Raw genomic sequence first — 27,883 nt, forward strand, 5'->3', positions numbered from 1 at the left:
TCCCAACAGTTCGTTTTCCATCTAGCTGTTCTCAAGGATATAATGCTTTTATTCTTTGGCTGTCTGTTGATCCCTTCCCTCCCTGTCACAGAGTCTGGGAGGCAGCCCATCTCTAGACAAAGGGCTTTGGAGGACAGAGAGACAAACACACTTGGGCCTGAGACTGGAGAGGACAGCTTCACTTCCGGAGCCAGCTTCTCAGTGAGCTCAAACATCCCAAGACAATTAACCAATATAATGCACATAATAAACCTTCACTCTTGTTTCAGATGACCTCAAAGATCCCCATCCCCATTCACTTAGAGAATACATCCCGTACCATGAACACCAGAGTCATTCTCCAGGCCTCATGCCTGGAGGGCCTGGTCCTTCAATTGAAATTCTTTTACACTGGAGCAGGGAGCCTGCCGGGAAAGAACAAGAGAAGGAGAAAGAGTGGGAGGCTGCAGGAGGCAGGGCCATCCCAAGAGCCTGGACCCTGAGGGCTCCAGTGTGAGGATTCCTTTTGGCGTCTTTCCTCTCTGGTCGCTGCTTCTGCTTGGAGCTGCCCGGCAAGCACTGGTAAGTTCACCGGCAGAGAGTAGCTTTTCTGGCTGAGATTATTCTGGGCTCTAGAGAGGTGTCTGTGAGCGGATGCAGTCATGATTGCTTAGCAATAGCTCTGAATTCACCTATGATCTGGAAGGCAGGGATATTACCCAAGATTCTGCATCTCTGCTCATGCTGGTTTTGCAGGGCCAGGCTTTGAAGAGAAGCATCTAGAATGCATTCCAGGCCAGGTGGAGTAAAGCGGGAGCAGTGAGTTAAGGCTTGCACCGCCAGGTTCCTCCCTTCTCACGGGTTCTTTTCCTCTGTGGCTCCTTAACTTTCTGGGATGGATTCAGTCACTGGTGGAATCCTGACAACCCCAACCCATCCCTCCATCACCAAAATTAGGTGAGATGCTTTGAAAAATTCTCATTTAAAATGGGATTTTAAAATAATCTCTTTAGGTACTTGAAAACCTGCTCGAATTCCGGGGTTTCCTTTCCTTTCCCAATTTTGAGTCTGTGATTGTTGCTTCACTTACACTTTATTTATTTATTGAGGCACAGTCTCATGCAGCCTAGACTAGCCCTAATCTCACTATATAACTGAGGGTGATCTTGAACTTTTCTGATCCTCCTGCCTTCATCTCCCCAGGGCTGGAATAACAGGTGTGCACCACCACACTTGGTTTATGCAGTGCTGTGGATAAAACCCAGGGGCTTGTGTATGCAAGGCAAGCACTCTACCAACCCGGCTACACCCCCGGTCCTATTTGTGTTTTAAAAATTAGCATACAAAGCAATGTGCTTCATTATGGTATTTTCATGCATACTTTCATTCATTGCTATTTCTCCCCTCATTCCTCCTCCCACGCGCTTGCCCTCTCTGCTAGGTTAGTCCCATTGTCCCCTCATTTCCCTTCCATATGTGAGATCTACTCTGTTCCCCTTTCCTTACTCATTCTGTAAGACCTTTCTCCTAGAGGAGATCCTTTCTCTCTCTCTCTCTCTCTCTCTCTCTCTCTCTCTCTCTCTCTCTCTCTCACACACACACACACACACATACACACACACACCACATACATGAAAGTCAGAAAGTTTCAGATTTTGTAGAATTTGAGATTTTAGATATTTGGATTCAGGATATTGAAACTGTAGTGGACATTTAATTATTATTGTCTTGATTTTCAAAAGAAAAAAACACCCCACATTTGTTTTAGATTTGATTCCTTTTTGTTACTTTATTAATTCCATCCTTTAAATTTTATTTTTCAAGGTATTGAATTTATACAATATCTCAATTTGATTTTACCCGGAATCTGTCCTATTGTTTTCAAGGTGGATTTTTAAAATGTTTTATTAGCTTACATTATTAATGCATAATAATTAATTTCATCATGACATTTTCATACACATTTATCGTGTATTTTTCTTATATTCACTGTCCATTACGGTCTCTTGCCCCCTTGCATTCCTACTGATTCCCTTTTTTGTGCCAAAGGCCTCCTTCTACCCTCCCTCCCTCCCTCCCTCCCTCCCTCCCTCCCTCCCTCCCTCCCTCCCTCTCTCGTTCCTTCTTTCCTTCCTTCATTTTGTGTGTGTCTGGTGTTTTAACCCTTCCCGTGGGTGTGTGCCCATGAGTATGGATGTCAGATACTAACTTTTGTGTCTTCATTGATTGGTCTCCATTTTACTTTTTGAGACAGAAGTGCTTGCTGAACTTGGAGCTCACTGATGGGTTAGGCTGGCCGGCCAATGAACTTCAGGAATTTGCTTGTTTCTGCTCACTTCCCCCTCCTGCTCTGCCCCGCAGCAGCCCTAGGGTTGGTTACAGAAGAGTGCTGCCATGCCTGGCTTTTATGTCGGTGCTGGCGACCCACACTGAGACCCAAACGCTTCGTGAGGCGCACTTTACCTACTGTGCCATTTCAAAACTAGGGAGTGGGTTTTGAATTCCAGGGAAGGTCATCTGGGGATCAAATCCTCGCAGCAGTGGGAAAGGAGAGGCCTGAAGTGCTAGCTCTGGAAAGGATGGTGGTATTCGAAGGGGTAGGACCATCTTTCTTGAAGATAGGAGAAGGAAGGAAGATTAAGATACAGAAAGGTAGGGTGCTGAGGTAGCTCACTGGTAAAGACACTGGTTGCACAAGCGTGGCAACCTGAGTTTGATCCCTTGAAGCCACGGGAAGGTGGAAGGAAAGAACTGACTCCACAAACATGCCCTGTGACCTCCGCAGGCATGCTACGGTATGTATGCCCCACCTCCGTGTGTGCCAGTGCACGAGTGCGCGTGCGCACAATAGAGACAGTTGTGGCTAGTGATCACACTGGTTTAGGGAAGTCACAGCAGTGGGTTCTCTTCACTCTAACTTCGTTCTAAATACTTACCTTGAGCCTGGCTGTGGTGGAGGCAGCACTCGGGAGGGAGGCAGAGCCAGGCAGATTTCTGTGAGTTCGAGGCCAACCTGGGCTACAGAGTGAGTTCCAGGAAAGGCGCAAAGCTACACAGAGAAACCCTGTCTCGAAAAACTAAAAACAAACAAACAAACAAACAAAAAACTTATCTCCATACCTACAACTAAGCGTAGCTCTCGCCTTTCACCAAAGAAACTCCTGTTTGCGGCAGATGGAGACTGTTATGGAAAGCTACAAGCGGTCAAAATGCAGAGAGCCACTGACTGTAGGGTGCCCGGGTCCAGTTGATACATCCACAATACAACCCTACACCTAAGGCTCAGGGAACCCTTCACAAGACAGGGGCAGAAAGATTAGAAGAGTCAGAGGACCAGGACATCTAATGCACCCACGAAAGGCCAACAATATGGTTGCCTGAACTAGACCTGAAATGTTACAATACCAGGTTACATGCCACTGTGGAAGGGGGAAATCCCACGAGGCCCCATTCCTAGATAGAGTTACAGGCAATTAATGGCTTCTAAAAGAAGGAGAATTAGTCTTCTCCAGGGGCAAGTGCCTTATAGGCTATCTAATCCCAAATGGCCATCTCTAGACATACATACATAAAAGTAATAATACAGGGACTCAACAGGTTTTGTGTGTGTGTGTGTGTGTGTGTGTGTGTGTGTGTGTGTGTGTACCAATAACAATTAAAGAAAAAGAGACCATGACTTTGAGAAGGAGTTGAGGGACATGGGTAAAGTAGGAAGGAGTTGGAGGAAATGATGTAAATACAGTACTCATCTATAAAATTCTTAAACAAGGGAAAAAAAGATAAAGAACCATCTATGGAGCTTTCTAGGGGTCTGCATAACATCTTAGTATAATAAAACTGCTATAAAATATCTTCAATGGAGTAATTTATAATCCACAGAATTTTATTTTTTCCCAGTTCTGGAGGCTGGGAAGTCCAAGAGGCAGGCACTAGCAGATAAAGTGTCTGGTGTGTAGGCCTTTTCCTCATGGATGGTGATGTCTCTGTGTCATCAATTGATGGAAGGGGCTGAAGGGCTCCCTCAAATCTCCTTTATAACCCCATTCATGACTTAAAGGCCTTGCTTCTTTTTCTTTTCTTTTCTTTTTTAGGTTCTTGGGTTGAATCTAGGGCTTTTTGCATGCTGGGCGTGTACCTCCAGTACCCCATTGGATGATTCAAGGCAGGTACTATACCACTGAGCCACACCCTAGCCCCTCACAGGGGGATTCTAGGCAGGAGCTCTACCACTGAGTCAACCCCAGCCCCTCATTGGGGGATTCTAGGCAGGAGCTCTACCACTGAGCCACACCCCAGCCCCTCACTGGGGGATTCTAGGCAGGTGCTCTACCACTGAGCCATACCCCAGCCCTTCACTGGGGGATTCTAGGCAGGGACTCTACCACTGAGTCACACCCCAGCCCTCACTGGGGATTCTAGCAGGAGCCTACCACCCACCCCACCCCTCACTGGGGATCTAGCAGTGCTCTACCACTGAGCCACCCCCCCCTCACTGGGATTCTAGGCAGGTGCTCTACCACTGAGCCACACCCCAGCCCTCACTGGGGATTCTAGCAGTGCTCTACCACTGAGCCATACCCCAGCCCTTCACTGGGGGATTCTAGGCAGGGCTCTACCACTGAGTCACACCCCAGCCCCTCACTGGGGATTCTAGCAGGAGCTCTACCACTGACCACACCCAGCCCCTCACTGGGGATTCTAGGCAGGTGCTCTACCACTGAGCCAACCCCAGCCCTCACTGGGGGATTCTAGGCAGGGCTCTACCACTGAACCACACCCCAGCCCCTCACTGGGGATTCTAGGCAGGTGCTCTGCCACTGAGCCACACCCCAGCCCCTCACTGGGGGATTCTAGGCAGGGGCTCTACCACTGAGCCACACCCCAGCCCCTCACTGGGGGATTCTAGGCAGGTGCTCTACCACTGAGCCATACCCCAGCCCCTCACTGGGGGATTCTAGGCAGGGGCTCTACCACTGAGCCACACCCCAGCCCCTCACTGGGGGATTCTAGGCAGGTGCTCTACCACTGAGCCACACCCCAGCCCCTCACTGGGGGATTCTAGGCAGGTGCTCTACCACTGAGCCACACCCCAGCCCCTCACTGGGGGATTCTAGGTGGTGCTCTACCGTTGACTCCTCACCAGGCTTCAGCATCTGACTTGGGGAGGGTGGCATCAGTTAGGTCATGGCACCTGACCGTCATGATCATTCGGGATTGAGAAAGGGAAGATGGTTGGGAATGGTGGTGGCTGGAAGCAGCTTCTGGGCACTGAAGAAGGAACACTAGGAATATTAGGGCAGAAATAAAGATGGCAAACTTGGTATTATGGACAGAGAACTGAGAAACATCTGAAATTTATCCTCAAAAATGGTTACCCCTCATCATGGGGAGATAAACATTTAAAGAACAGAGATTAGGAATTTGAATGTTTATCCTCATCTTGGCTTTGCCCCAAACCCTATAGCATTTAATTATGGCAAATTCTTGTTCCCAAGATGGTAAGGTATAAAGAACATTAGTGTTATGCCCAGATTGTGACCCCCCAAAGAGACCACTGAAGACCTTGGATGTCCAGAATGCAACAACAAGGTTTATTCTGCAGATACAAGTCTAGACAGGGGACTCATTCCTACACCCAATACAGTGAGGCAGGGAGGAGTTCCTCTTTCTTTGTGTGGCTAGCTATTTAAAGGCAAAAACCACAAGCCCTTCAGGGGGGTTGGGGGGGTTTGCATGGGTGCAACTTGGATTGGTTTATTTTTATCTCTGTTCTCTTTTAATTGGGTGAGGGTATGTAACCTTTGAATTTACTGGTTGGTGGTTACAATGATCACTTTGGGGGCTGCCCAGCACAAGTCCCAGGCTTTGTCCTTGAGCCGCCATGGGGGCTGGCTGGCCTAGCACGTCATGCACATAACTCTAAGTTGGTGAGGGGCCCCAGACAGTAAACATCTGGCTGAACTTTTAGCAGTCAGAGTACGTGCAGAAAGGGAGCTACTGCAAGGACTCTGTCTTTTGTTCAGGGTCCTCCCAGAGACTGCTTGCTCAGTCTCAGGAAACTGAAATTGAGGCCTGATCTCTGAGACAAGACTGAGCAGCCTGTTATGGCATCTGCTTGGTCCTTTCAATTAGATTAGAGTAAATCTTGACATTAACTCTGTTAACTTCATCACATTGCTTTCTAGCTCCCTAAGCCAACAATTTGTGGTTGTTTTAAATTAAAAAATGATTTATTTTATGTGTGTGAGTGTTTTGCATGCATGTATGTATGTGTACCCCACGCATGTGACCATGGAGGCCAGAAGAAGGCACTGGATCTTCTGGGACTGTAGTTACAGACAGTTGAGAGCCACCATTGTGGGTGCTGGGCATTGATCCAGGGTCTTCTGCAAGAGCAACAATACTCTTAACCATTGAGCTACCTTCCAGCCATCTGTGGTGATAAGTCTGTCAACCTGACACAAACTAGGAAGGGGGTTTCGATGAGGGATTGTTTAGATCAGGTTGGCCTGTGAGTGGCGTGTGTGTGTGTGTGTGTGTGTGTGTGTGTGTGTGTGTGTGTGTATGTGTGTTGGACCATGAGAGACCAGCCCCCATGATCCGCTCAGGGTAATGAAAGGAATGCCTCAGAGTATCGAGGGGTAGGAAACTTCTTTATCTGAGGGTAATTAGGAACAAGTTTTAGTCTATCACACTTACTCCTTCATCCTTTCACTCATTCATTTCCTCACACTTCTCTCATGGTTCTTCTTCTTCATCTCTCACCCAGCACACACACACACACACACACACACACACACACACACACACACACTTCACCCACATTCTGCAGCAGCTCTTGTCACCGTGTGTCACAGCACGGGGTGTGTGGGTTCCATGGAAAGAAGACTCAGAGGCATCTTAAGAATGAATTTAGCCTTTGAGGCTGCAGGGGGATCCAGCCTCTCTGGACTCAAGGCTCTAGGGACTGATCCCTTTCCCTTCACCCAGGGCATTTTTCTCAATAAACTGTAAATATTCCAGTTAATTTCCATATGCTTAAAACAACCTGAAAGGAGCTCCCAAAAATACAATGCCAAGTGCAAATGCCACGATTTATCAGGTACCACAATTTGCCTGGTTTCCTGAATCAAGTTTTGCAGAGGCCTTTGTATCCTTGGGAGACTCTGAAACAAGGTTCACATAGGACAAAGGAAAGGTATCAGTTAAAGGAAAGATGGATTAGGGCTAGGTGCTACTCTCTGGAGCCAGGCCAGGAGTAGCTCAGCAGGGATGCAGCCACAAGCTCTCACACAGCTCTACACAGCTAATAAACAATTGGCTGAATCTTGAGTGGTCAGGGCACCTACAGAAAGGGAGCTACTGCAAGGACTGTGTTTTGATGTAAACAGCTTGGCCTTGATTTAGCAATAGACAACACCTAGGAATTAGTCTTTGTGTATTCTCTGTAGAGGCAGCTTAGTCTGTTTTGGACTTGTTCTAAGGTCTTTGCAAAATGTATAAAAGGCTGTCTTTGAGACTGAGAATACTGCTACTTTCCTATGTCAGTAAAGAATATTCTGATAATATTTCTGTTCATCAGAGTTATACAGCTTAAACAGAAATCCACAGCTAAATGTGTGCCCAGAGATGTAAAACATACTACCAAAGGGCTGTGGAAAGCACCTCACAGCTGTTCTTACAGGGAGGTATAATGGTGGTACATGAGAAAGTTACAGACAGAAAACAACTAGTTTCCACAGCCATTGACCCCACAGCTTTGCCAGGTGGGGCTCCCCATCAGGGAGTTATACGTCTGGTGGGTTGACTGGTCAAACATCAGTTGTCACCTGCTGTATACTCCCACGGCCCTCAGCGTGTGTGTGTGTGTGTGTGTGTGTGTGTGTGTGTGTGTATGTGTGTCTGTGTGTGTGTGTCTGTGTGTGTGTGTGTGTACTGGAGTTCAGTGACATGTGTCATTCTCTGGAAGTCATCCACCTTGTGTTTGAGAGAGGATCTCTTGCTGGTTGGAGGCTCTCCAGTTGGCTAGGATCCTCCTGTCTCTGCCTCCCCAGCAGTGGGGTTTCAAGTGCACACCACCACACTCCGAATTTTTACATGGGTTCTGAGGATTGAGCTCAGGTTTTCATGCTTGTGCGATACTTTACTGATTGAGCCTCCTGCCCCCAATCTATGAAAATGTACTCTTGAAAGGGATCATGGAATTCTGTCCATCCTCCCCTCTCCTTACATTGAAACTTTTTGCTCCAACATGCCCTCCTCCTCATTGCCATCCAAGACATGACACATTCTTTCAATGAGTGACCTTCACCAATCTGTGCTATGCTATTTGGAGTTCAAACCTGCACAACTGTGAGCTAACTAACCGTTTTTATGTTTATAAAGGCACTTACCTCAGGTATTGTCTTATAGGCATGCAAAACAGACTATATGGTGTTTGATCAACTTTGGAGAGGAGCAGATCTTGCTTTGCAGATCCTTGGGTTAGCAGGTGAACAAAACAGGCTGAAGCTTCCTCTAAAGGGCAGTGAGTGGGACACCTTCACTGATAATTGTTCTCTGCTCAGTGGCAGAATGTGTGGCAAGTTCCTGAGGCAGCTGTTGGCTAAGGAGAGCCAGCATTCCACCCCCGTGGGGCGCTTCCTACTTCCGGTGCTCATGGGATTCCGCCTCCTGCTTCTGGTTTCCAGTGGACCTGGGGTTTTCGGTGATGATGAGAACGAATTCATGTGTCATTTAGGACAGCCAGGCTGCAAGACCACTTGCTATGACATCTTCCGCCCCCTTTCTCCATTGCGCTTCTGGGCCTTCCAAGTCATCCTGATGGCTGTACCCAGTGTCATTTACATGGGTTTCACTCTGTATCATGTGATTGGATACTGGGAGGAACCAGAAAAAGAAAATAAGGAACAAGAGACACGGATTTGCAAGGGGGACCATAGCAAGGATGTCTTAGGGGCTGGAAGCCTCAAGCTTCTCTGGGCCTATGCGGCACAGCTTGGGGCACGGCTGGTCCTTGAGGGAGCAGCCTTGGGAGTTCAGTACCACCTGTATGGCTTCAAGATGCCCAGCACTTTTATATGTCGTGAGGATCCTTGCATCGGCAGCACGACCTGTTTCCAGTCCCACCCCTCTGAGAAGACCATTCTCCTCAACTCCATGTTTGGAATCAGTGGGGCCTGCCTCTTTGTCACTTCCTTGGAGCTGATGCTGTTGGGTTTGGGGAGGTTTTGGAGGATGTACAAGCACAAACTTCCCTTTTTAAAGAACTTTCGAACCTCAAAGAGCTCTGTAAGACGCAAGGACCCAGCTGATGACTTGTCGGTGGTGGAGACAAAAGAGCCATTTTGAGAAGCAGGTGAGGACCCTACTGATACTGACAGTCGTCTGTCCCTGCCTCTGATGTCTCTGTGTTGGTGACCTCCACCCAGGGTAGGTCCCTCATCCTCTGGGTCATACAGCTCCCCACGTTACAAACTAGATAACCACTCTCAAAGTAGACACACTCTAAAAAAAGATTTACTTTTAATTTTAAATTGCGTGTGTGTGTCAGTGTGGGTTTGTACACATGAGTGGAGGTGCCTGCGGAGGTCAGAAGAGAGCCGTAGATTCCTTGGAGCTGGAGTTACAAGCAGTTGTGATCCTCCTGATGTGGGTGCTTGGAAGCAAACTAGGGTTCTTTGCAAGAATAGTACACATTCTTAACCACTGAGCCATCTCTCCAGCTCCCAGATGTATTGTTTTTAAAGGGAGGAAGTGTTTACTTTGGTTAACAGTTTGGGGTACAGTCCCTTGTGGTGGAGAAGGTGCTCATTTATGTATATGAAATAGGTAGCTCTGGCTGGCCTGGAACTTGCTATGTAGACCAGGCTGGCTTTGAACTCACAGAGATCTGCCTGCCTCTGCCTCTCAAGTGCTGGTATTAAAGTCACGAGCCACCACTCCTGGCTGAGTCAGATGTGCTTTGATTACTACCCCGCAAACGTCTCCCAGCACCTGTCCCTATCAGTTGTGTGACTCCCAGTAGACCACGATGAGCGTACTAGTGCATGTACTGCCACTGGGCAAAGTCCTCAGCTTCTGCTTCATTTCTCCTTTACAGAGTTCTAAAGTTACCTGGCTTGCTTGCAGAAAACCTTGCGACTGGATCTTCTTCCACACATCCAGTGAGATGGCTGGTGAGATGGTACAGTGGGTAAAGGTGCTTGCCACCAAACCTCATGATCTGAAATCCATCTCCAGAACCCACATGGAGAAGGGAGGAAACCAACTCCCGCAACATGTCCTCTGACTACCACATATGTGCCACAGGACACACACACATGATAATAAATAAAATAATAAAATCTCAGAAAACAAAACAAAAACTCCTGCATCAATTAGCTATTAATTCTAACTTCTTATCTCTCTTGTTTTTCCACTAAACGTAAGCAACCACTTTCTGTTTTAATGGGTTATCCTAGTCTGGGATTTTATAGAGATGGAATCATGCAACATGCTTATTGGTCACTTGTATATCTTTGTAGAGAAGACCATATTCTTCTTTGCCAATTAAAATCAGTTTTTTGTTTTGTTTTGCATTGTAAGAACTTTTTATATAACATGATTATTAGATACTTATATCAGATGAGTCATTTCAAAATATTCTCTTCCATTCCATGATTGTCTTTCATTTTTTCTGAGTAGTATTCTTTTAAAATTATTTATTCTTTGATACTTTCATACATGTATTCGGTGTATTTTGATCACGTCTACTCTCACATCCCTATCTAACTCTTCCTGGACCCCCATCATGTCCCCATCCTGATTTCATGTCCTCTTTTTTTCTCTATAATTCACTGAGTACAAAATTAGTGCTACTCAAATGTGCATGGGTGTCAAGCCACCTAACAGAACATGGTCAGCCTACCTGATGCCACATCCCTAAAGAACGTGGACTCTTCCTCCACCATTGTCTACCAACTGCTAACAGTTCCTCAGCTGTGGATAGTCCACCAGCCATCCATGCTGGAATGATGAGTGCTGGGAGCCTGTGCAGACAACCGCTGCTTCTGTGAGCTCCTGAGTGCAGCACCTCTGCTGTGTTAAGAAGACATGGTTTCGAAGCAGACCCCCAAGAGCTCTGGCTCTTTAAACCTTACTTTCCTTCTTCTCTGATGTCACCTGAGCTTTGGGGCCAAGGGTGTGATATAGATGTTTCATTTGTGGCTGAGTACTCCACAGACACCTGTTCTCTGCGTTTTGACAAATTGTGAGTCTGAGTATCAGACACTGTCAACTGCAAGAAGAAATTTCTCTGGTGGGGAATGAGAGCTGACCTAATCTATGGGTATAGAGAATTATTTAGAAGACAGTTTGATACTATCTCAATGTAGCAAACTAATAGTAACAGGCTTTTCTTCCCCAGAATGGTTTCTTGGCTGGATTTGTAGTACCAGGCATGAGTTTCCTCCTGTGGAGTGGATCCTCAATCCAATCAGAAAGCAGTTTGTTATTCCCATAACACCTACACCACTGTTGCACCCTCAGGTATGTCTTGTGAGGCTGGTTGTTGTAACTCACAGGATTCATACATGAGTAAGACTGTTGGTTACAAGGAAAACTAGCCAGCAGGGGCTTGGCAGTGTTCTTTGATGCACAAAAGCTTTCCATTTTGATGAAATCAAATTACTCATTTTTTTTTTGTGATTTTGGAGCTACATTTAAGAGGCCATTTTTTGACCCAAAGCTATGAACGTACACCTGTGTTTCCATCTAAGAGTTTTATACTTTTAACTTCTACATTTATGTCTCTGATCACTTATGAGTTATTTTTTTTACAGTGAGAAAAAAAGACAAAGATGAAAATACATTTCTTATGGAAATAATGTAAATGAGCAAAATCTTTGAAGTATAAAAATGAAAAAAAAAATCCTGTTAAAATCCTACCATTGGCAGAAATAACTCTCCAAAGCAAAGGCAAAATAAAGGGATTTGTGAGTTAAAAACAAAAGCTAAATAAAAGTTTGCAGCTGACCAATATTTCAATAAGTGTTGGCGATCCACTGTTTTAGTTACTTTTCTGTTGCTGTGCTAAACCATCACGATCAAGGCAATAAACTGTCGTATCTAAGACTCTCAGTTCTAGAGGGGTAGACCCATGAACATCATCAAATTGTGCTGTGCTTAAATATGCTTAAAACAAACCATTCGGGGTCAGAACCAACACCAGCTACGGAGCTATGTTGAACCAAATCTTCTTGCCTCCTACGGATCACCTCTCTGCTGGCCTGTGAAGGCGTTCCTTCGGTTCAACACTTTCCTGGTGATTACCTAATCCCACGTGCACAATAAAACACAAAGTAAGCTAAATAAATATTGGATGTGATTACATTGAAACTCTTTGTAAAGTACATGTGATAGGTTCTATAGATTAACTGAGAAAAATAAGCTTAAAAATTGGGGGAGGGTTCAATGTTGTCTCCAGTCCCATACTTAGTGCAAAGGTCACCAGACTAGAAAGCATACCTGCTTCTGGGAGGATAACAGGTATTTTATTTCTTCCCTTGAAAGAACATTCTGGTGTTCTTTTTTTTTTTTTTTTTTTTTAAATTTTTGTAGCCCAGGCTGGCCTTGAACTCGTGATCCTCCTGCCTCCGCCTCCTTCAGCAAATCCTACCGGCGTGCGCGCCACCACCACCGGCATTCTGGTGTTCTTAAGGTTCCTGGTTCATGCCTCCTCACCCTACTGTGCCTCCTAAATCCTACATATATTAGAGTGAAGCAATTCCTTATGATAAATCTCATACAGGTACAAGAACACATGTACATATACAGACATTTTGTTGGTTCTGTTTCTTTGGAGAACCATAGACTAATACATTCACCAACTATGTAAATAACCAGAAATAAATGCATGTGGAATCTGTCATGTATTTACAAGTAAAATCTTTGACAACAGTAGCTCTTCTTATCATTAGGGAATGACTTTATCTATTCCTTGCTTTTAAATCTACTTTGAGGCTCCTGAGTAAGATGGTGGGGTAGAGGTGGCTCCAGGGAATCCAGTAAGGGAAAAGAGTGAGAACAACAAGAAAAGAAAAAACTTCAGAAAGAAAGAGAGAAAAAGCTTCAGAAATTTACAAAGGTAGTATTAGGGTATGTGAAAAGTACAGAAAAAACATAGGTTGATGCATTGGTAAGAAGTAAACCAAGGGCTGATTGTTCAGTGGTTAAGAGCACTTGTTACTCTTACAGAGGATCAGAGTTGGGAGGATCACAACTACAGTAAGTCTAGTTCCAGGGGATCTGACACCCTTTTATGGCCTCAGTGGTCACGGTACTTATGTGCACATATTCATCCATAGGTTCCCCTCCCACAGGGTGATTAATACATAGACAGTTTGCAGTGTTGTGGTACTTCTCACAATTCCAACACCTGGGGCTGACACTTTCAGTTCCCAGCCCCAGACAGAATACTAGTTAACCCAAGGGGTAGCATCTGAAGGTGCAGAGAGCCTGCTCAGACTGTGGGTAGTTAAGTGTGGTCAGCAGAGGCCACTGATCTGCCAAGAAGACAAGTTATTAAGTGAAGGCAGATGCAGCACTCTGGAAGACAGCACTTGTCAGCAACATCATAAACCAGAGGAGAGACAAGACTCTACACTTCATCAGACCCTTTTCCTCATTTCTTGCATATACGTGGCCATCTACACATTTATTTAAATTTTACTTTTTTTTTTATGATTGAGTGTTGACCTGCATGAATGTTTGTGTACTATGTGACTGTCTTGTGTCCATGGAAGAGGGCATCAGAGTCCCTGAAACTGGAGTTACAGGTGATTGTGAGCCACGGTGTAGGTGCTGGGAACTGAACCTGAGTCCTCTGCAAGGGCAACCAGTGCTATTAACCACTGAGTCACCTCTCCAGCCCCACACTTTCCAGTGTTTGATACCTAGGAAGAAGTTGCTCTACATTTCATCCTTCAAAAAAAGTTGACTTTATTTCATGGTGAGACCAAGTGAAGGTCAGGTGTTTTCCTCAGTCCCTTTCCAACTTCTTTTTAAAGACAGAATCTCTTATTGAGCTTGGAGCTCACTGATTGGCCAGCATGGCTGGCCAGTGAACCCCAGGAATTCTCCTGTCTCCACCTCCTCAGTGCTAGGATTACAAGCACATGCTGCCACATCTACCCCACCTCCACTTTGTGAGTGCTGGAGATTGAACTCAGGTCCTCACATTAGTGCAACAAACGTTTTACTGACCGAGCCATCTACCAAGAACTAATTGGTAGCTTTTTTTTTTTTTTTTAAAAATATACTAATCATGAACTTAGCTGAGAAGAAAATCTTGGAAAATATTGCAATTCAAAATAGTTTATAAAATACCTACGATGGGGCCGGAGAGATGACTCAGTGGTCAAGAAAACTTGTTGCTCTTTCAGAGGACCTGAGCTCAGTTTCCAGTACCCATACTGGGTATACACACATGGAATATTCTCTCTCTCTCTCTCTCTCTCTCTCTCTCTCTCTCTCTCTCTCTCTCTCTCCCTCCTGTTCTCTCACACACATGCACATAAATAAAAATAAAACAAATCTTTAAAAATGTCTAGAAATAGATTAAGCAACACATTCACAGCGAAAACTGAAAAAGTGATTGAAGAATACATGAGGGGTGGAAACACCTTTCATGCTCATGAATTGGTAGAATAATATTTCGAAAACAGCTCCATTACCAAAAGGAATGAATATACAAATTCATTGCAATCTACATCAAAATTCCAACGACATTGTTTATGCTAGAAAAAAAATCATGTGGACACACACACACACACACACACACACACACACACACACACACACCACTAAATAGCCAAAGCTATTTCAACTAGGTATTGCAGGTTTCATGATACTTGTCAAATTATACAACAGAGCTATAGTAACAAAGTCAATGTGGCACCAAATACAGACCCAAGGAGCAATGGAATAGAATGGAGGACCCAGAAATAAACTATACAGCTAGACTCCCTAAATTTTGAGAGAACTGCCAAGAATACACACAGTAGAGAGAAGATTAGCCTCCTAGCAAATGGTTTCAGAAAACTTGGCTATCCTCATGTAGAATTGGATTCTCCCTGCACAAAACCCAAATTTAAATGGATGAAAGCTTTAAGGAAAAATTAAAACTGGTGGGAAAATAGGTGAAACTTCAAAAATGTAGGTGTAGGCAGGGACTTTCTGAAGAGGCTGCCAGGGGCACAGGAGGCAATCCCAAGAATTGGCAAATGGCATTCTACAGGATCGAGAAGCTCCTGCAGAGCAAGGGAAGTAACCAAAGTGAAGAGAGCCTACAGCAGTGGCGAGTCTTTGCCAAGTATACAGTAGGTAGATAATTATTATTCAGAGCATAGAAAGGACTGTAAAAATAAAACACCCCCTAATTTTTCCCATCTCCAAATGGGCTAATGAATCAAACAGACAGTTAATGAAAGAACTACAAATAGCCAATAAACATTTGAAAAAGCACTCGACATCATTAGCCATCATGACATACAAATTAGAAGCACTCTAGGATTTCACCTCGTTTGAGTCACAATGGCTATCATCATGAAAAGAAATGCTGGGGGAAGAGAGACCCTTATTCCCTTTGGTGGGAATGCAAACTGGTGCACCAACCATGGATGTCATTTGGAGTTTGTCGTACAGCTGAAAATAACTACCATATGACCCAGTTATATCTTTTGGGCATGAGCCTGAAGACTTGAAATCAACATACATAAGAGATGCTTGCACTTGTCTATGGCTGTACTATTGCTAGGAAGTGATACCATCCTTTACGCCTACCAACAGATGAACTGATAAGTGTGATGCTTATGCAGAATGGAATTTTATTTAACTGTACAGAAGATGAAATAATGGTGCTAGTAGAGAAATGTATGCAACTGAGTCAATATGTTAAGCAAAATGATTCAGACTCAGAAACACACATTCCACACATTTTTCCTCACACCCAGAACACAAATTTAAAATTATATATGTGTTTATATGTGTATGTATATGTCTACATCATGAAATAGAAAGGAGACCATGAGAGGGGAGGAAGAGATGCTAAGGTGAGGGGAATTCAGAGTAATGGAATGCATTTGACATGAAAATAGAAGGGGGCATCTCTTGGAGACAGGAAGAGGACCATCCAGACGAGGACAGGGGCAGTGTAGAGGAGGGCAGTAGGGGAGAGGCATGAAGTATAATCACACACACACACACACACACACACACACACACACACACACACATACACACACAGACACACACACACGAAAATCTTATAATGAAACACAGTAAATTATATAGTAACCAAAAAAAAATTAATAAAGGAGATAGGTTCTCTGTTCGTGTCTTATCCTTTATCTGATACAGAGTCATGGAGCTCCAGACTGATTTCAAAGTCAGTATATAGCTGAGGATGACCTTGAACTTCTAATCCTCTTCAACTTCTGATCTTCCTGTCTCTACCTCTTGAGGGCTGGGGTCAAAGGCATGCAATACCATGCCAGTTTTATGTGGTGCTAGAAAGTGAACACAAGATTTGATGAACATTAGCAATGTGCTCTACCAACCGACCACGTTCCCAGGCCCTCTTAGTTGGATAACTCTTACCTTAGTATAAAGATCTTGGCTTCAGTGTCACTTTTTTGGTGTTTTGACACAAAGGCTGAATGAGTAGATCAGGACGGGTTTCAACTTACAACCCTTATGCTAGAGCCTTCCCAGTACTGGGGGTTGCAGGCATGTGCCACCAAGCCTGGCTTAAGCATCACTTCTTTGAAGATGTTGTACTGGTCATTTTATGTCAACCTGACACAAGCTAGAGTCATCAGAGAGGAGGGAGCCTCAGCTGAGAAAATACCTTCCAAAGATTGGGCTGTAGGCAAGCCTCTATGATATTTTCTTAATTACTGATTGATGTAGGAAGGCCCAGCCCATGGTGGATGGTACCTTCGCTGGGCTGGTGGTCCTGGGTTCTATAAGAAAGCAGATTGAGCAAGCCACGAGGAACAAGTCAGTAAGAGTACTCCTCCATGGCCTCTGCGTCAGCTCCTGCTTACAGGTTCCTGCCCTGTGTGAGTTCCTGCCCTCACTGCTTCTGATGATGAACTGTTCCATCGAAATATGAATACACCCTGTCCTCTCCATGATGTGTTTGGTCATGGTGTTTCATCACAGCGATAGTAATCCTAACTAAGACATATTTTCTTTATGAGCAAATCAAACACAGCAGGTAGACAGTGAAGGCTTCAGAGAGTGGCCGTTAGTCTGAGCTCTGTGGAAAACATCTTCTTGGGATGTTTATTTTTGTATTTCAGGGTTAGGGATCAAATCCAGGGTTTCTAGAACACCAGATGAGTACTTTACCAGATGAGATGAGAACTGTGCCCCAGCCCATTCTAAAGTGATTAACTAAAAATGTTTATTTTTATGTGAGGTTGGGTGTTTTGCCTGCATGCATGTCTGTGCATCATGTGTGTACAGTCACTGTAGAGGCCAGAAGAGTACATCAGATTCCCTAGAACTGGAGTTACAGATAGTAGCTGACTCTCTAGAAGAGCAGCCAGTGCTCTTAGCTGCTCATTCATCTCTTTGGTCCCCTACAGTGAGTTTTTAACTTAGAAATGAGGATGAATATAGAACTAGATACCACATTCACCTTTCATACGGGAATGTCTGAGACAATGAGATGTAAGACAAGATGGAAGATGGAAAGACAAGGTGCTGATGATGCTCACATTCCCAGAAGATGACTGAGGTCAGTTATGCCCCACTGATTGCTATGGTTGTTAATCCTCCCATTATACAGTATATGCATTCCTTCACATCATTTCCATCTGGACAGGAGTGATTAATGCAATCCCTCAAGCCCTTGGCAATTTATTTGCCTACTAGGGAAAGGATCATGTGCTTGTTAAACATTCCACAAATGCTAACCAATGATACAATGCTGGGAATGGAACAGGTACTCATTAAATGGTGGTCCAATAAATGAATGAATGATACAGCTGTAATAGCTGCCTTAACTAGAGAGATAATATATTCTGGTGTAAAGAAGATGATGGTGCATTTAATCTACTCAAAGAACAAGCAACAATATGGAGCTGCCCGGACATTTAATATCCAGATTATGATAGAGTAACAAAGACCCACTTTCTTTCTTTAAAAACTAATTTTAATTTCGTGTGTGTGTGTGTGTGTGTGTGTGTGTGTGTGTGTGTGTGTGTGTGTGTGTGTGTGTGCGTGTGTGTGTGTGTTATGTTCATGTGAATGAAACTGTCCTTGGAGACCAGAGGCATTAGATATCCTGAATCTGGAGTTACAGGTCCCTGTGAGACACCTGACATTAGTACTGGGAACCAAGCTCAGGTCCTTTGCAAGAGAAGTAAGTGCTGTTAACTACTGAACCATCTCTCCAGCACTAAGACCACTCATATTTTCTTTTAATTTATTTTTAGTTAGCATACAAAATAAGGGGTTTATTATAACATTTGCACACATGCGTATCATTGCATCTTGCTTATATTTATCCCCATTAGTAGCTCTTATTGCTCCTTCCATGCTGTTGTCCTTACTCCCTCCCTACAATAGAACACTTTCTGCTTTCATGTTGTAAGTGTGTGTTATGTATATATATATATATATGTATATATATACATATATTACATAGATTTAAAATTAGATAAAATTAGAAGATTCTTCATTACAAGAAGCAGTGACATTTTTCCTTCTGAGTCTAGTTTATTTCACTTAACATGATCTACAGGTCCACTCATTTTCTGCAAATTACATATGTTTGTTTACCTTTCTGGCTGAATAAAACTCTATTGTGTTTATATAGTTTACAAAGTTCCTTTAGTCTGATCCCACATGTTGGCTTCTTCAGCATATCTTTATGAGAAGGAAGTCAATGTATTGGGACTAGATTAAAGTAAATAAAGAGATGAAGGGATATGGCATTTTTTTGTTTTACTCTTAGACAAAATCACTTGACACATCTTACTCTTGTATCTTATGCAATTGGAGTATAATCAAGAGTGAGGGTGGAAATGACTTGTCTCTACTTTGTGACTTCTTTTCTATGATAGAATCCCTGGGGAAACTCTCAAAATGGTCTACTGTGTAAGAGAGACTACATTAGTGATCCTCAACCTGTGGGTCTTGACCCCCACTGGGGTCGCATATCAGATATTTAATTATGATTCATAACAGTAGCAAAATTTGAATTATGAAGTGACAATGAAATAATTTTATGATTAGGATTACCACAACATGAGGAACTATATTAAAGGGTTGTAGCATTAGGAAAGTTGATAATCACTGGACTAGATCTTTTTCAGATTGTTTTTAAAGGGTTGAATATAAAGTTATGAGAAAGGCCTGGATTTAAAAATGGAGAATAAGTCAGAGACTCTAGAGTTGTTTGCCTGTACAATTTATTGGTCCTCAGAGAGAATATTCCCATGTTATCATCAGAGCCAACTTCCCTAAAATATCTCATTCCCCAGACTCCAACATACAAACTCTAAGTAAAATCTTTAGGGGTGCTTATCTCTATATGTGGGACACAGATTAATTAGTATCTTGGGTAATATTCCCCAGAAGAGATCCAAGATGTGTCATTTGGGTAAAATCCCTGATGCCATCTACCCAATGTCTATTCATCTTAGCTGACATCATAGGACCTCCAGGATGAGAACATTTCATTTCTCATAGATGGTGTTCCTCTTTCTTTGTGACTGGCTCATGTCAGGCCAAGTCCGTCTTGATTACTGTCGAGGAAACGGTTGTCAGTCAGGAAGGGGATCCCTACCTGTAAACTAAATATATAGATTTTTGTTACATAGAGATTTAATTTGAAACAATGGAGAAGGTTAACCAAGATCCATGGGACAGCAGGAATTAGGGATCAGATTTTCTTTTGACTTTGGAAACTTTGATGATCAAGCTGATATTATGTTTAGCATCTTAATAAAGAGATATTAATGAGAAGCCCCATTGGCTAAACTTAGAAATTGGGGTGGAAAGGTGGTGGAGTTGTATATTTAAATCCAGAGGCAACATCTGGAGGCTTCCAAGACTTAGTAGGGGTGAAAGCGGGTCAGACATAGAATTTGCATCGTTGTGGGCTGAGAGTGCGTGTTCTGAGCAGGGATTGTGAAAAATCTCGTGGAGTCACATGTCCTGTTGCTTCCGTGAGGCTGTGACTCAGGTAATTGGTGCATTGATGGCTGTGTTGCATTAGCATTTTTATTCCACTCCAACAGTAAATGGAAATTCCCAGGGTTGGAAAAGGAAGTCTGAGAAACTTGGCATGATCAATAGGCAATGTGCATGCCTGTGGGGACACTCCTTCCCTTTTTGTTTCTCTTCTGTGCTTCTTCTGCCCACCAGGACCCGCTGAAGAAATTCCAGGTAAGATACTGCTGGGGCTTGAAGCATCCTGGAAAGCTTTGTCAGAAGGTAGTTAGCTGTCAGCTTATGCTTTAAGTCAAAGGTGACATTTGGTCAGGATACGAAGAAGGCTTCCAGAGAAGAAAGAGAGAAGGTGGATTACAAATAGGGATAGAAAATTATTCAGAAAGGTTCCTAAGGTAGGGGGGAGAGACAAGAGGCAGATGATGAAACACCTCTCCTGTGGAGATTTATAGGTGAAGGAAGAGATGGAGGACTGTCTGTATGAACTGATTCAAAAGATTGTTTGCCAATATCATGACTATGTTGGACCAATCAGGATAAATGTTGGGAAGGTGGATTTCATTTCTTCTTCTCCTCCTCTTCCTCCTCCTCTTCCTCCTCTCCCTCCTCTTCCTTCTCCTTCCTTCCTTCTTCTTTCCTTCCTTCCTTCCTTCCTTCCTTCCTTCCTTCCTTCCTTCCTTCCTTCCTTCCTTCCTTCCTTCCTTCCTTCTCTTTCTCTCTCATGTGTTTGTGGTGTGTGTGTGTGTGTGTGTGTGTGTGTGTGTGTGTGTGTGTGTGTTTGAGACAGGGTCTCTCTATAGAGCCCCAGCTTTCCTGGAACTCACTACGTAGACCAGGCTGTCCTGGAACTCATAGAAATCTGCCTTCCTCTGCTTTGGAAGAGAGGGACTATAGGAATGTGCCATCACACTCTGCTGCTGCAGGATCTTGATTGCAATGGTTGTACCATGCTCAGAAGATAGCATTTGCAGCACATCTTCTGGCTCTCACCCCCACCCCTGTCCTTTCTTACATGATGTTTCCTGAGTCTTAGAAGGGGAGGAATAAATGTCGTTTTTAGGAGTGAGCACCCATTCTCAGTCCCCTGAGCAGCCAGGAGTGTTCATTCACTGCTATTCATTGCAAAAACTTCTCTGATTAAGGTGGAGAGCAGGGCATAAGCATAAATATTTAGAAGGCAGTTTGGGGTCAGAAATTCTATTCTTATCTTATTCCCCCCTTTATATCCAGTTTCTTTAATATAAGACACTATCTTAACTGTTGTTCAGATCCTTTCTGTTTGATAACAGGGTGACAAGCTGAGTATGGTAGTACATGCCTTTAATCTCCAGATGCAGAGGCAGGTAGATCTCTATGAGCTCTAGCCTGGTCTATGTAGTGAGTTCCTGGCTAGCCAGAGCTACATGGTGAGACCCTGTCTCAAAAAAATGACGACAATGGAAATGAAGTAAACATAAAACAATTTACAATATTAATATATAATATTCATAAGGGAATTTATGAAGACATGCTTACAGTATTACAGTTTTTATTCTTACAGGTATACATATGATCATGAACGGTACTTATTTTTAATTTTTTTTTGTGTGAGTGTGTGTATGTGAGTGTGTTCGCATGTTTGAAAGAGCCTGAGGAGGCCAGAAGATTGGGTATTGGATTGCCTGGAGGTGGAGTTACTTGTGGTTGTGATCTGCTGGATAAGATGGTGGGAACTGAGTTCTGGTCTCTGAAACAGTAGCAAGTGCTCTTAACTGCCAAGCTATCTCTTCAGCCAACCCCTTTTTGTAGAGTTATTTTTGTTTTTATTTATGCATATGTGTGTGTGTGTGTGTGTGTGTGTGTGTGTGTATGTGTGTGTGTGTGTACATGTATGAATGGTCCCTCTATCCATTCCATATTCATTTTGTCCACAATTAATCATGTTTTCTTGTCTAATAAGGTGACTCAAATTCAGATTTCTGAAGTATCTGGGTTATTCACATTCCTGTGTGAACTGGGATTAAGTTTCCTATTTTTTCCATTTTCATGTGTTTGCACATGTGTGGATGTGTGTGTGTGTGTGTGTGTGTGTGTGTGTGTGTGTGTGTGTGTGTAGGAGCGCGTGCGTGTATGTAGATTCATGTGCTTGTGGAGGCCCATGGTTGATGCTGGAAATCATTCTCAATTGCTCTTGCACATTACTCACGGAGGCAAGGCATCTCAATCCAATCCAAAGCTTGGCAATACGGCTAGTCTTGTTGGTTACCCTGCTCTGGGGATCTCCCATCTCCACTTTTCAGGGTTGAAATTGCGGGTGGGTTGCTATCACCACCTGATATATACATGGGTTGTGAGGATCTGGACTCTGGTCATCATACTCCTAAGTGCTCTAACCACAGAGAAACCTCCCCAGTCCCCAGTCCCCAGTTTTCTACTAACTTGTGTCATAGGTCAGAGGAGTTCGAAAGGAGTGTCTCTTGAAAACCTCCAGATTTCAGACAAGTTCTTCCTCATTCTGACTGCACAGCAACTTCATTTCTCTTGCTAAGTCTGTAGAAACCATTCCAAGCCACTAGAGCACTGATTCTCACCCTGAGGGTCATGACCCCTTTGAGGGTGAATGACCCTTTCACAGGGGTTGCCTAAAATTATTGGAAAACACACATATTTATTATTATAACCCATAACAGTAGTAAAATTACAGTTATGAAGTAACAATGAAAATGTTATGGTTGGGAGAAGGGGTCACCACATGAGGAATAGCATTAAAGGGTTGCAGCATTAGGAAGGTCGAGAACCACTGCTCTAGCAGTCTCCCCCAGAGAAACCTCCCCTAGAGCAGGATGACCGTCAAGTCTCACGAAGTGGAACACTACTGTGTGCCCTTACAGAAAAGTTCTCCTCATTGGAACTAAGACTTCTAAAGTGCAGGACAGGAAGATAACTGATTTTAAGAAAGATTAAAAACATTTTTTTTGAGACATGTTTTTACTATGGAACTCACTGTGTAGCCTGGAACTCACTGTGTAGACCAGGTTAGCCTGGAACTCATAGGGATCTACCTGTCTCTGCTGTCTCTGCTTCCTGAGTACTGGGGTTAAAGTATTGAGCCACCACTACACCTGGCTAAAAGATTTTATTTTTAAGTGTGTGTGTGTGTGTGTGTGTGTGTGTGTGTGTGTGTGTGTGTATGTATGTATGTATGTATGTATGTATGTATGTATGCATATCTGTGCCAGGGTCTGGCCAGTCCACAAGAAGTTGTCACATCCCCTGCAGTTAGTTAGAGGTGATTTTGAGCCACACTGTGGGTGCTGGAAACCAAACTTTGGTCTTCTGCAAGAGCAGTCTGAGCTCTTAAATTTTTCAAAAAAGATTTATTCTTATTTTATTTGTATGAGTGTTTTACCTGCACGTGTGTATGTGTACTACACATATGCCTTGTACCTGAGAAAGTCAGAAGAGGACATTGGATCCCCTGGCACTGATGTTGTAGATGGTTGTGAGCCACTACGTGGGTGCTAAGAACTGAATCCAGGTGCTCCACAAGAGCAACAAATGCTTGTAACCACTGAGTTATCTCTCTAGTCCTGTTTCTTTTTTGAATTACTATTTACTTACTTTTATTTATTTATTTGTGCATGTGTGTATGTGAGTGTGGTGGTGTGGTGGTGGTAGTGGTAGTGGTGGTGGTGGTGGTGGTGTGTGGTGTGTGTGTGCATGTGTGTGTTTACTCCTATGCCACCATGGGCATATGGAGGTCAGAAGACAACTCTTTCAAGTTAGTCTTCTCTTTTATCATGTGGGTCATAGGCACTGAGCTTATGTCATTAGGCTTGGCAGCAGGTGCCTTTACTAACTCAGCCATATCTCTGGCTCCTAGTTAGAGATTTTATAGTGATAGGACTCATTCCTGTTTTGTATCCATTGAGTCCTTGGAGTCCGGTTCTGTGATTCTGGGCTGTAGGAGAAACAGAAGTATGAATTGGCTGTTGGCTTAGAGTATTACCTCATCCCAGGTGACAGTGCCTGCAAGACAAGGCATTGCATTAGCAGTCGTGACAGCTGAGTCTTCATAGGCATCACCAGCCTACTAGGTCAGTTGTACCAGGATGCAGAAGGTCCTATAGTAAGTAAGAGTAATGAAGGGCTGGGGTTATGGCTCAGTTAATAAAGAGCTTTCTGCACAAGACTGAGGGCCCGAGTGTGGTCCCACATCACATCCTGGCACCATGGTGGCATGTGCTTGCAATTCATCACTAGAAAACAGGCAAAATTCTAGCTTAGCCTAATTGGCTAGCCTTGGGCCCCAGTAAGAGACCCTGTCTCAAAACACAAGGTGTATGGCTCCCAAAGATCATTGAGTTGATGGTTGGCCTCTATGCTCAGAAGTGTGTATCTACATCAGCACATCATACACGTACTCCCATCCCCCAAGACTGATAAATTCCATGAGCATCAGCTGATTTCAACACCTGGTCTTCTGTGAAATGAGATCTTTTGTCAGGAATAATGCTGCTGGGAGTACCAAAGTCATGAATAATCATGTGTCCATAGATGATTGCTTTGGCAGCAGAGGAGCAGACATGGAAAGCTACTCCAGAGAAAGCATCTACTGTGGTAGGAATGAAGTGCTGTCCCTTTGAGTAACCAATCTGCTACCACTTAGCCATGTGTTTACCTAGGGAATGATGCCATACTGGAGGTTGCTGTCAGACTTGGCCATCACTTTTGGCTTCAGTCAGCTTGGCCTTGGTGAGAAGAATTCCATTTTGCCAAACTCATGTGAAATATTTATCTTTGTTGCTTCATTGATAGATTCATTGAGAATTGATAGGAATGCCTGAGAAAAAGGGGGCCTGATGTCCATAGGACATCTCAGCTCTTCTTAAAAAGCAATGATTCATTCTGTTCATAATCCTGTGTTCACACTGGGCAGTGGTGACCCACGCCTTTAATCCCAGCACTCGGGAGGCAGAGGCAGGTGGATCTCTGTGAGTTTGAGGACAGCCTGGTCTACAGAGTGAGTTCCAAGACAGCCAGGACTACAGTAAAACCCTGTCTGGAAAAAAAAGAAAAAGAAAAAGAAAAGCCTATTCGTGTGTGTGTGTGTGTGTGTGTGTGTGTGCGCGTGCGTGCGCGCGCGCGCGCGCGCGCGCGTGCTTGTGTGAGCATGTGAGAGTGCTTGTACAGGCCAGAAATCAATGTCAGATGTCTTCCACTATATGATTTTGATACAAGGTCTCTCGCTGAACCTGAGGCTCACTGATTTTAGCTAGACTGGCTAGCTAGTGAGCCCAGGGAAGCTCCAGTCTCCACTTTCCTAGGTCTGTGATTACAGGTGCACGGCACTCCTCCTGGCTTTTGACATGGGTTCTGGGGACTGGACTAGCTGTAAGCCCTTTACTGACTGAGCCATCCCCCCAACCCCTCATGTGATTATTATGCATGCACATCAATCCAAATAAAAAAATTAGGTTATAAACAGGGCATCTGACTCAATTAGAAGAATTTGCCACATCCAACACAGAAATAACGAATGTTGTATAGTCCTCTGGGCAAAGGGTCAGCATGACTTTGGCTGTGTGATTTTTTTTTTTGAGACAGGGTTTCTTGGCTGTGTGATATTACATTCATTGAGAGATTCAGCATTATGGAAGATGCGTGTATGCTCCACATTGACAACTGGATGAACTCTGGTGTTTCTATGATGTCAGCTTGGCTGGATGAGTTACATTTCCCAAATTGTCATTTTAGTGTGTTTCCGGCTAAAGATGGGTCACAGAGGACATTTCTAGGACATGCAAGAACAGGAAGGAAGAAAGTCCTTTTAGTTTACTCATGTGTTGCTGATATGTTGGCTTACTTAATTTGTGTGGAATAACACCTGGTTCTAGAATGTTCTATGTTCTTCAGAGTCCTCTTTTAGATATTTGGACTTCTGAGATGATTGTATGCCTTAAGATCCATTAAGAATTTCCCCAAAGGGAGGCTGGAGGGGCAGGAGGAGGGAAGAGGGGGATCTGTGATTGATATGCAAAATGAATAAAAAAATTTCTTAATAAAAAAAAAGAATTTCCCCAAATCCTACATAATGTCCTCACCACAGATTTCAGAGGCAGTGAGAGCTGACATTGGCTTTTGTGTGATTACAGAGCATGTTTGTGGGTTCTAACCTGTCTTTTAACTGATATTCTTTTGACCGATTTCCTTTCCTGATTGTCCATTCTATGGTTTGTGTGTGTGCGTGTGCATGTGTGTACATATATGTGTGTACGTATATGAGATTGCAAGAGTATATATGTGTGTGTGTGTGTGTGTGTGTGTGTGTGTGTTGAGTGTGGAGGTCAGAGATCAACTTTGGGTTCCATTCTTTGGGAACAATGTATCTTGTTTTTTGAGACAAAACTCATTCGTACCTAGGGCTCATTGACTAGGCTAGGCTAGCTGTCCAGCCAGTTCCAAGGATCTGCCGGTCTCTATGTCTGTCTCTCCAGGCAGTGTTGCTACATCAAGCTTTTTCTTATGTAGATGCTGGGAACTGAGCTCAGATCCTCATGATGGCCTGGCCAAAAACTTCTCCCCAGGCTGCCTCATTGCACATACTAGTTTAACAGCTGCATGCAAGTCGCTTACCTAGCTTCCATATCAGGTAAGGTCAATATTTCACAATACAATCCAGTATACTCAGATGTATGTGTGAGATTATCATACTGCTTAGAATTCTGAAGTTTGAGTGTATGATAAAATAAGTAATAAGGAACTCACAAGACCTGCATAAGATTGGGCCCATCAACATTTCATCATAGATGGAAACTGGCCCCTGAGGCCTCATCAGAGAGACTACTGACCATTAACAGTGTCATTTTCTTCAGTAAAAGACTATGTAGCCACAGATAAGCTGCCCTCACTCCACTAAATAAACTCCTGCTTGGGCTAGTATCTTTGTATGTGGGTCACATACAAAGAGAAGAAATGAAAGCGGGGGAGGGGTAATATATTCCTTGAGAAAAGGGGGTTCTAGTAGGAGATGGAGAAGAATAAGGTATGGAAATGAGGGGGTAGAAATGACTAAATATCATTATGTACATGTGTGAAACTGTAAACAATTAAGAAAAGCAAACAAACAATACACAGTGTAAATACAAATACATAAGCACCTATATAGACAGACATATCTGTATTTCATAATGAGAAGACAAAATATTAGTGGAGTTTATAAGTTCTAGGATTTTAGAGTGGTCATGCTTTGCAAGATTCAATTATTTGAATAATTAGAGATGTGACATAACTAGAAACAGATATAAACTTGTATGAAAATGCCCATATTTGAAGGTTGAAAAGATGATTCAGCAGTTAAGAGCACAGGCTACTCTTCCAGAGGACCTGGTTTCAGTTCCCAACACCCACATGTGGCATATGGATCCTCTGTAACTCCAGTTCCAGGAGATCCAGCGCCCTCTTCTGGCCTCCACAGCCACTGCATGCATGAAGTGCTCAGACATAAAAGCAGGAGAAACATCCATACACATAAAATAAAAAAGAGAAAATGTTCACATGTAACAACACCAATCATATACAACAAATATATCTGATGAAATTTAAGATGAATGTAAAATTCTTTTCCTAACTTATTTCTGAAGTTGCGTTTCTTGCATGACACTTCCGTCTTCTCCCTGTTCCCTCAGGGGCTGAGGAA

General features: G+C 43.6%; 1 protein-coding gene across 1 annotated transcript; it reads left to right on the plus strand.

Moving 5' to 3' along the window:
• Positions 1-219: 219 nt before the first annotated feature.
• Positions 220-12,489, plus strand: Gjc3 (gap junction protein gamma 3). The gene is made up of 3 exons (XM_028859641.2): positions 220-561; positions 8,547-9,337; positions 10,082-12,489. Exon 2 carries the CDS (start codon positions 8,554-8,556, stop codon positions 9,328-9,330), a length of 777 nt encoding a protein of 258 aa, XP_028715474.1. The 5' UTR covers positions 220-561; positions 8,547-8,553; the 3' UTR covers positions 9,331-9,337; positions 10,082-12,489.
• The last annotated feature ends 15,394 nt before the right edge of the window (positions 12,490-27,883 follow it).

Source organism: Peromyscus leucopus, chromosome 23 (assembly GCF_004664715.2).
Source record: "Peromyscus leucopus breed LL Stock chromosome 23, UCI_PerLeu_2.1, whole genome shotgun sequence".
Taxonomy (NCBI): domain Eukaryota; kingdom Metazoa; phylum Chordata; class Mammalia; order Rodentia; family Cricetidae; genus Peromyscus; species Peromyscus leucopus.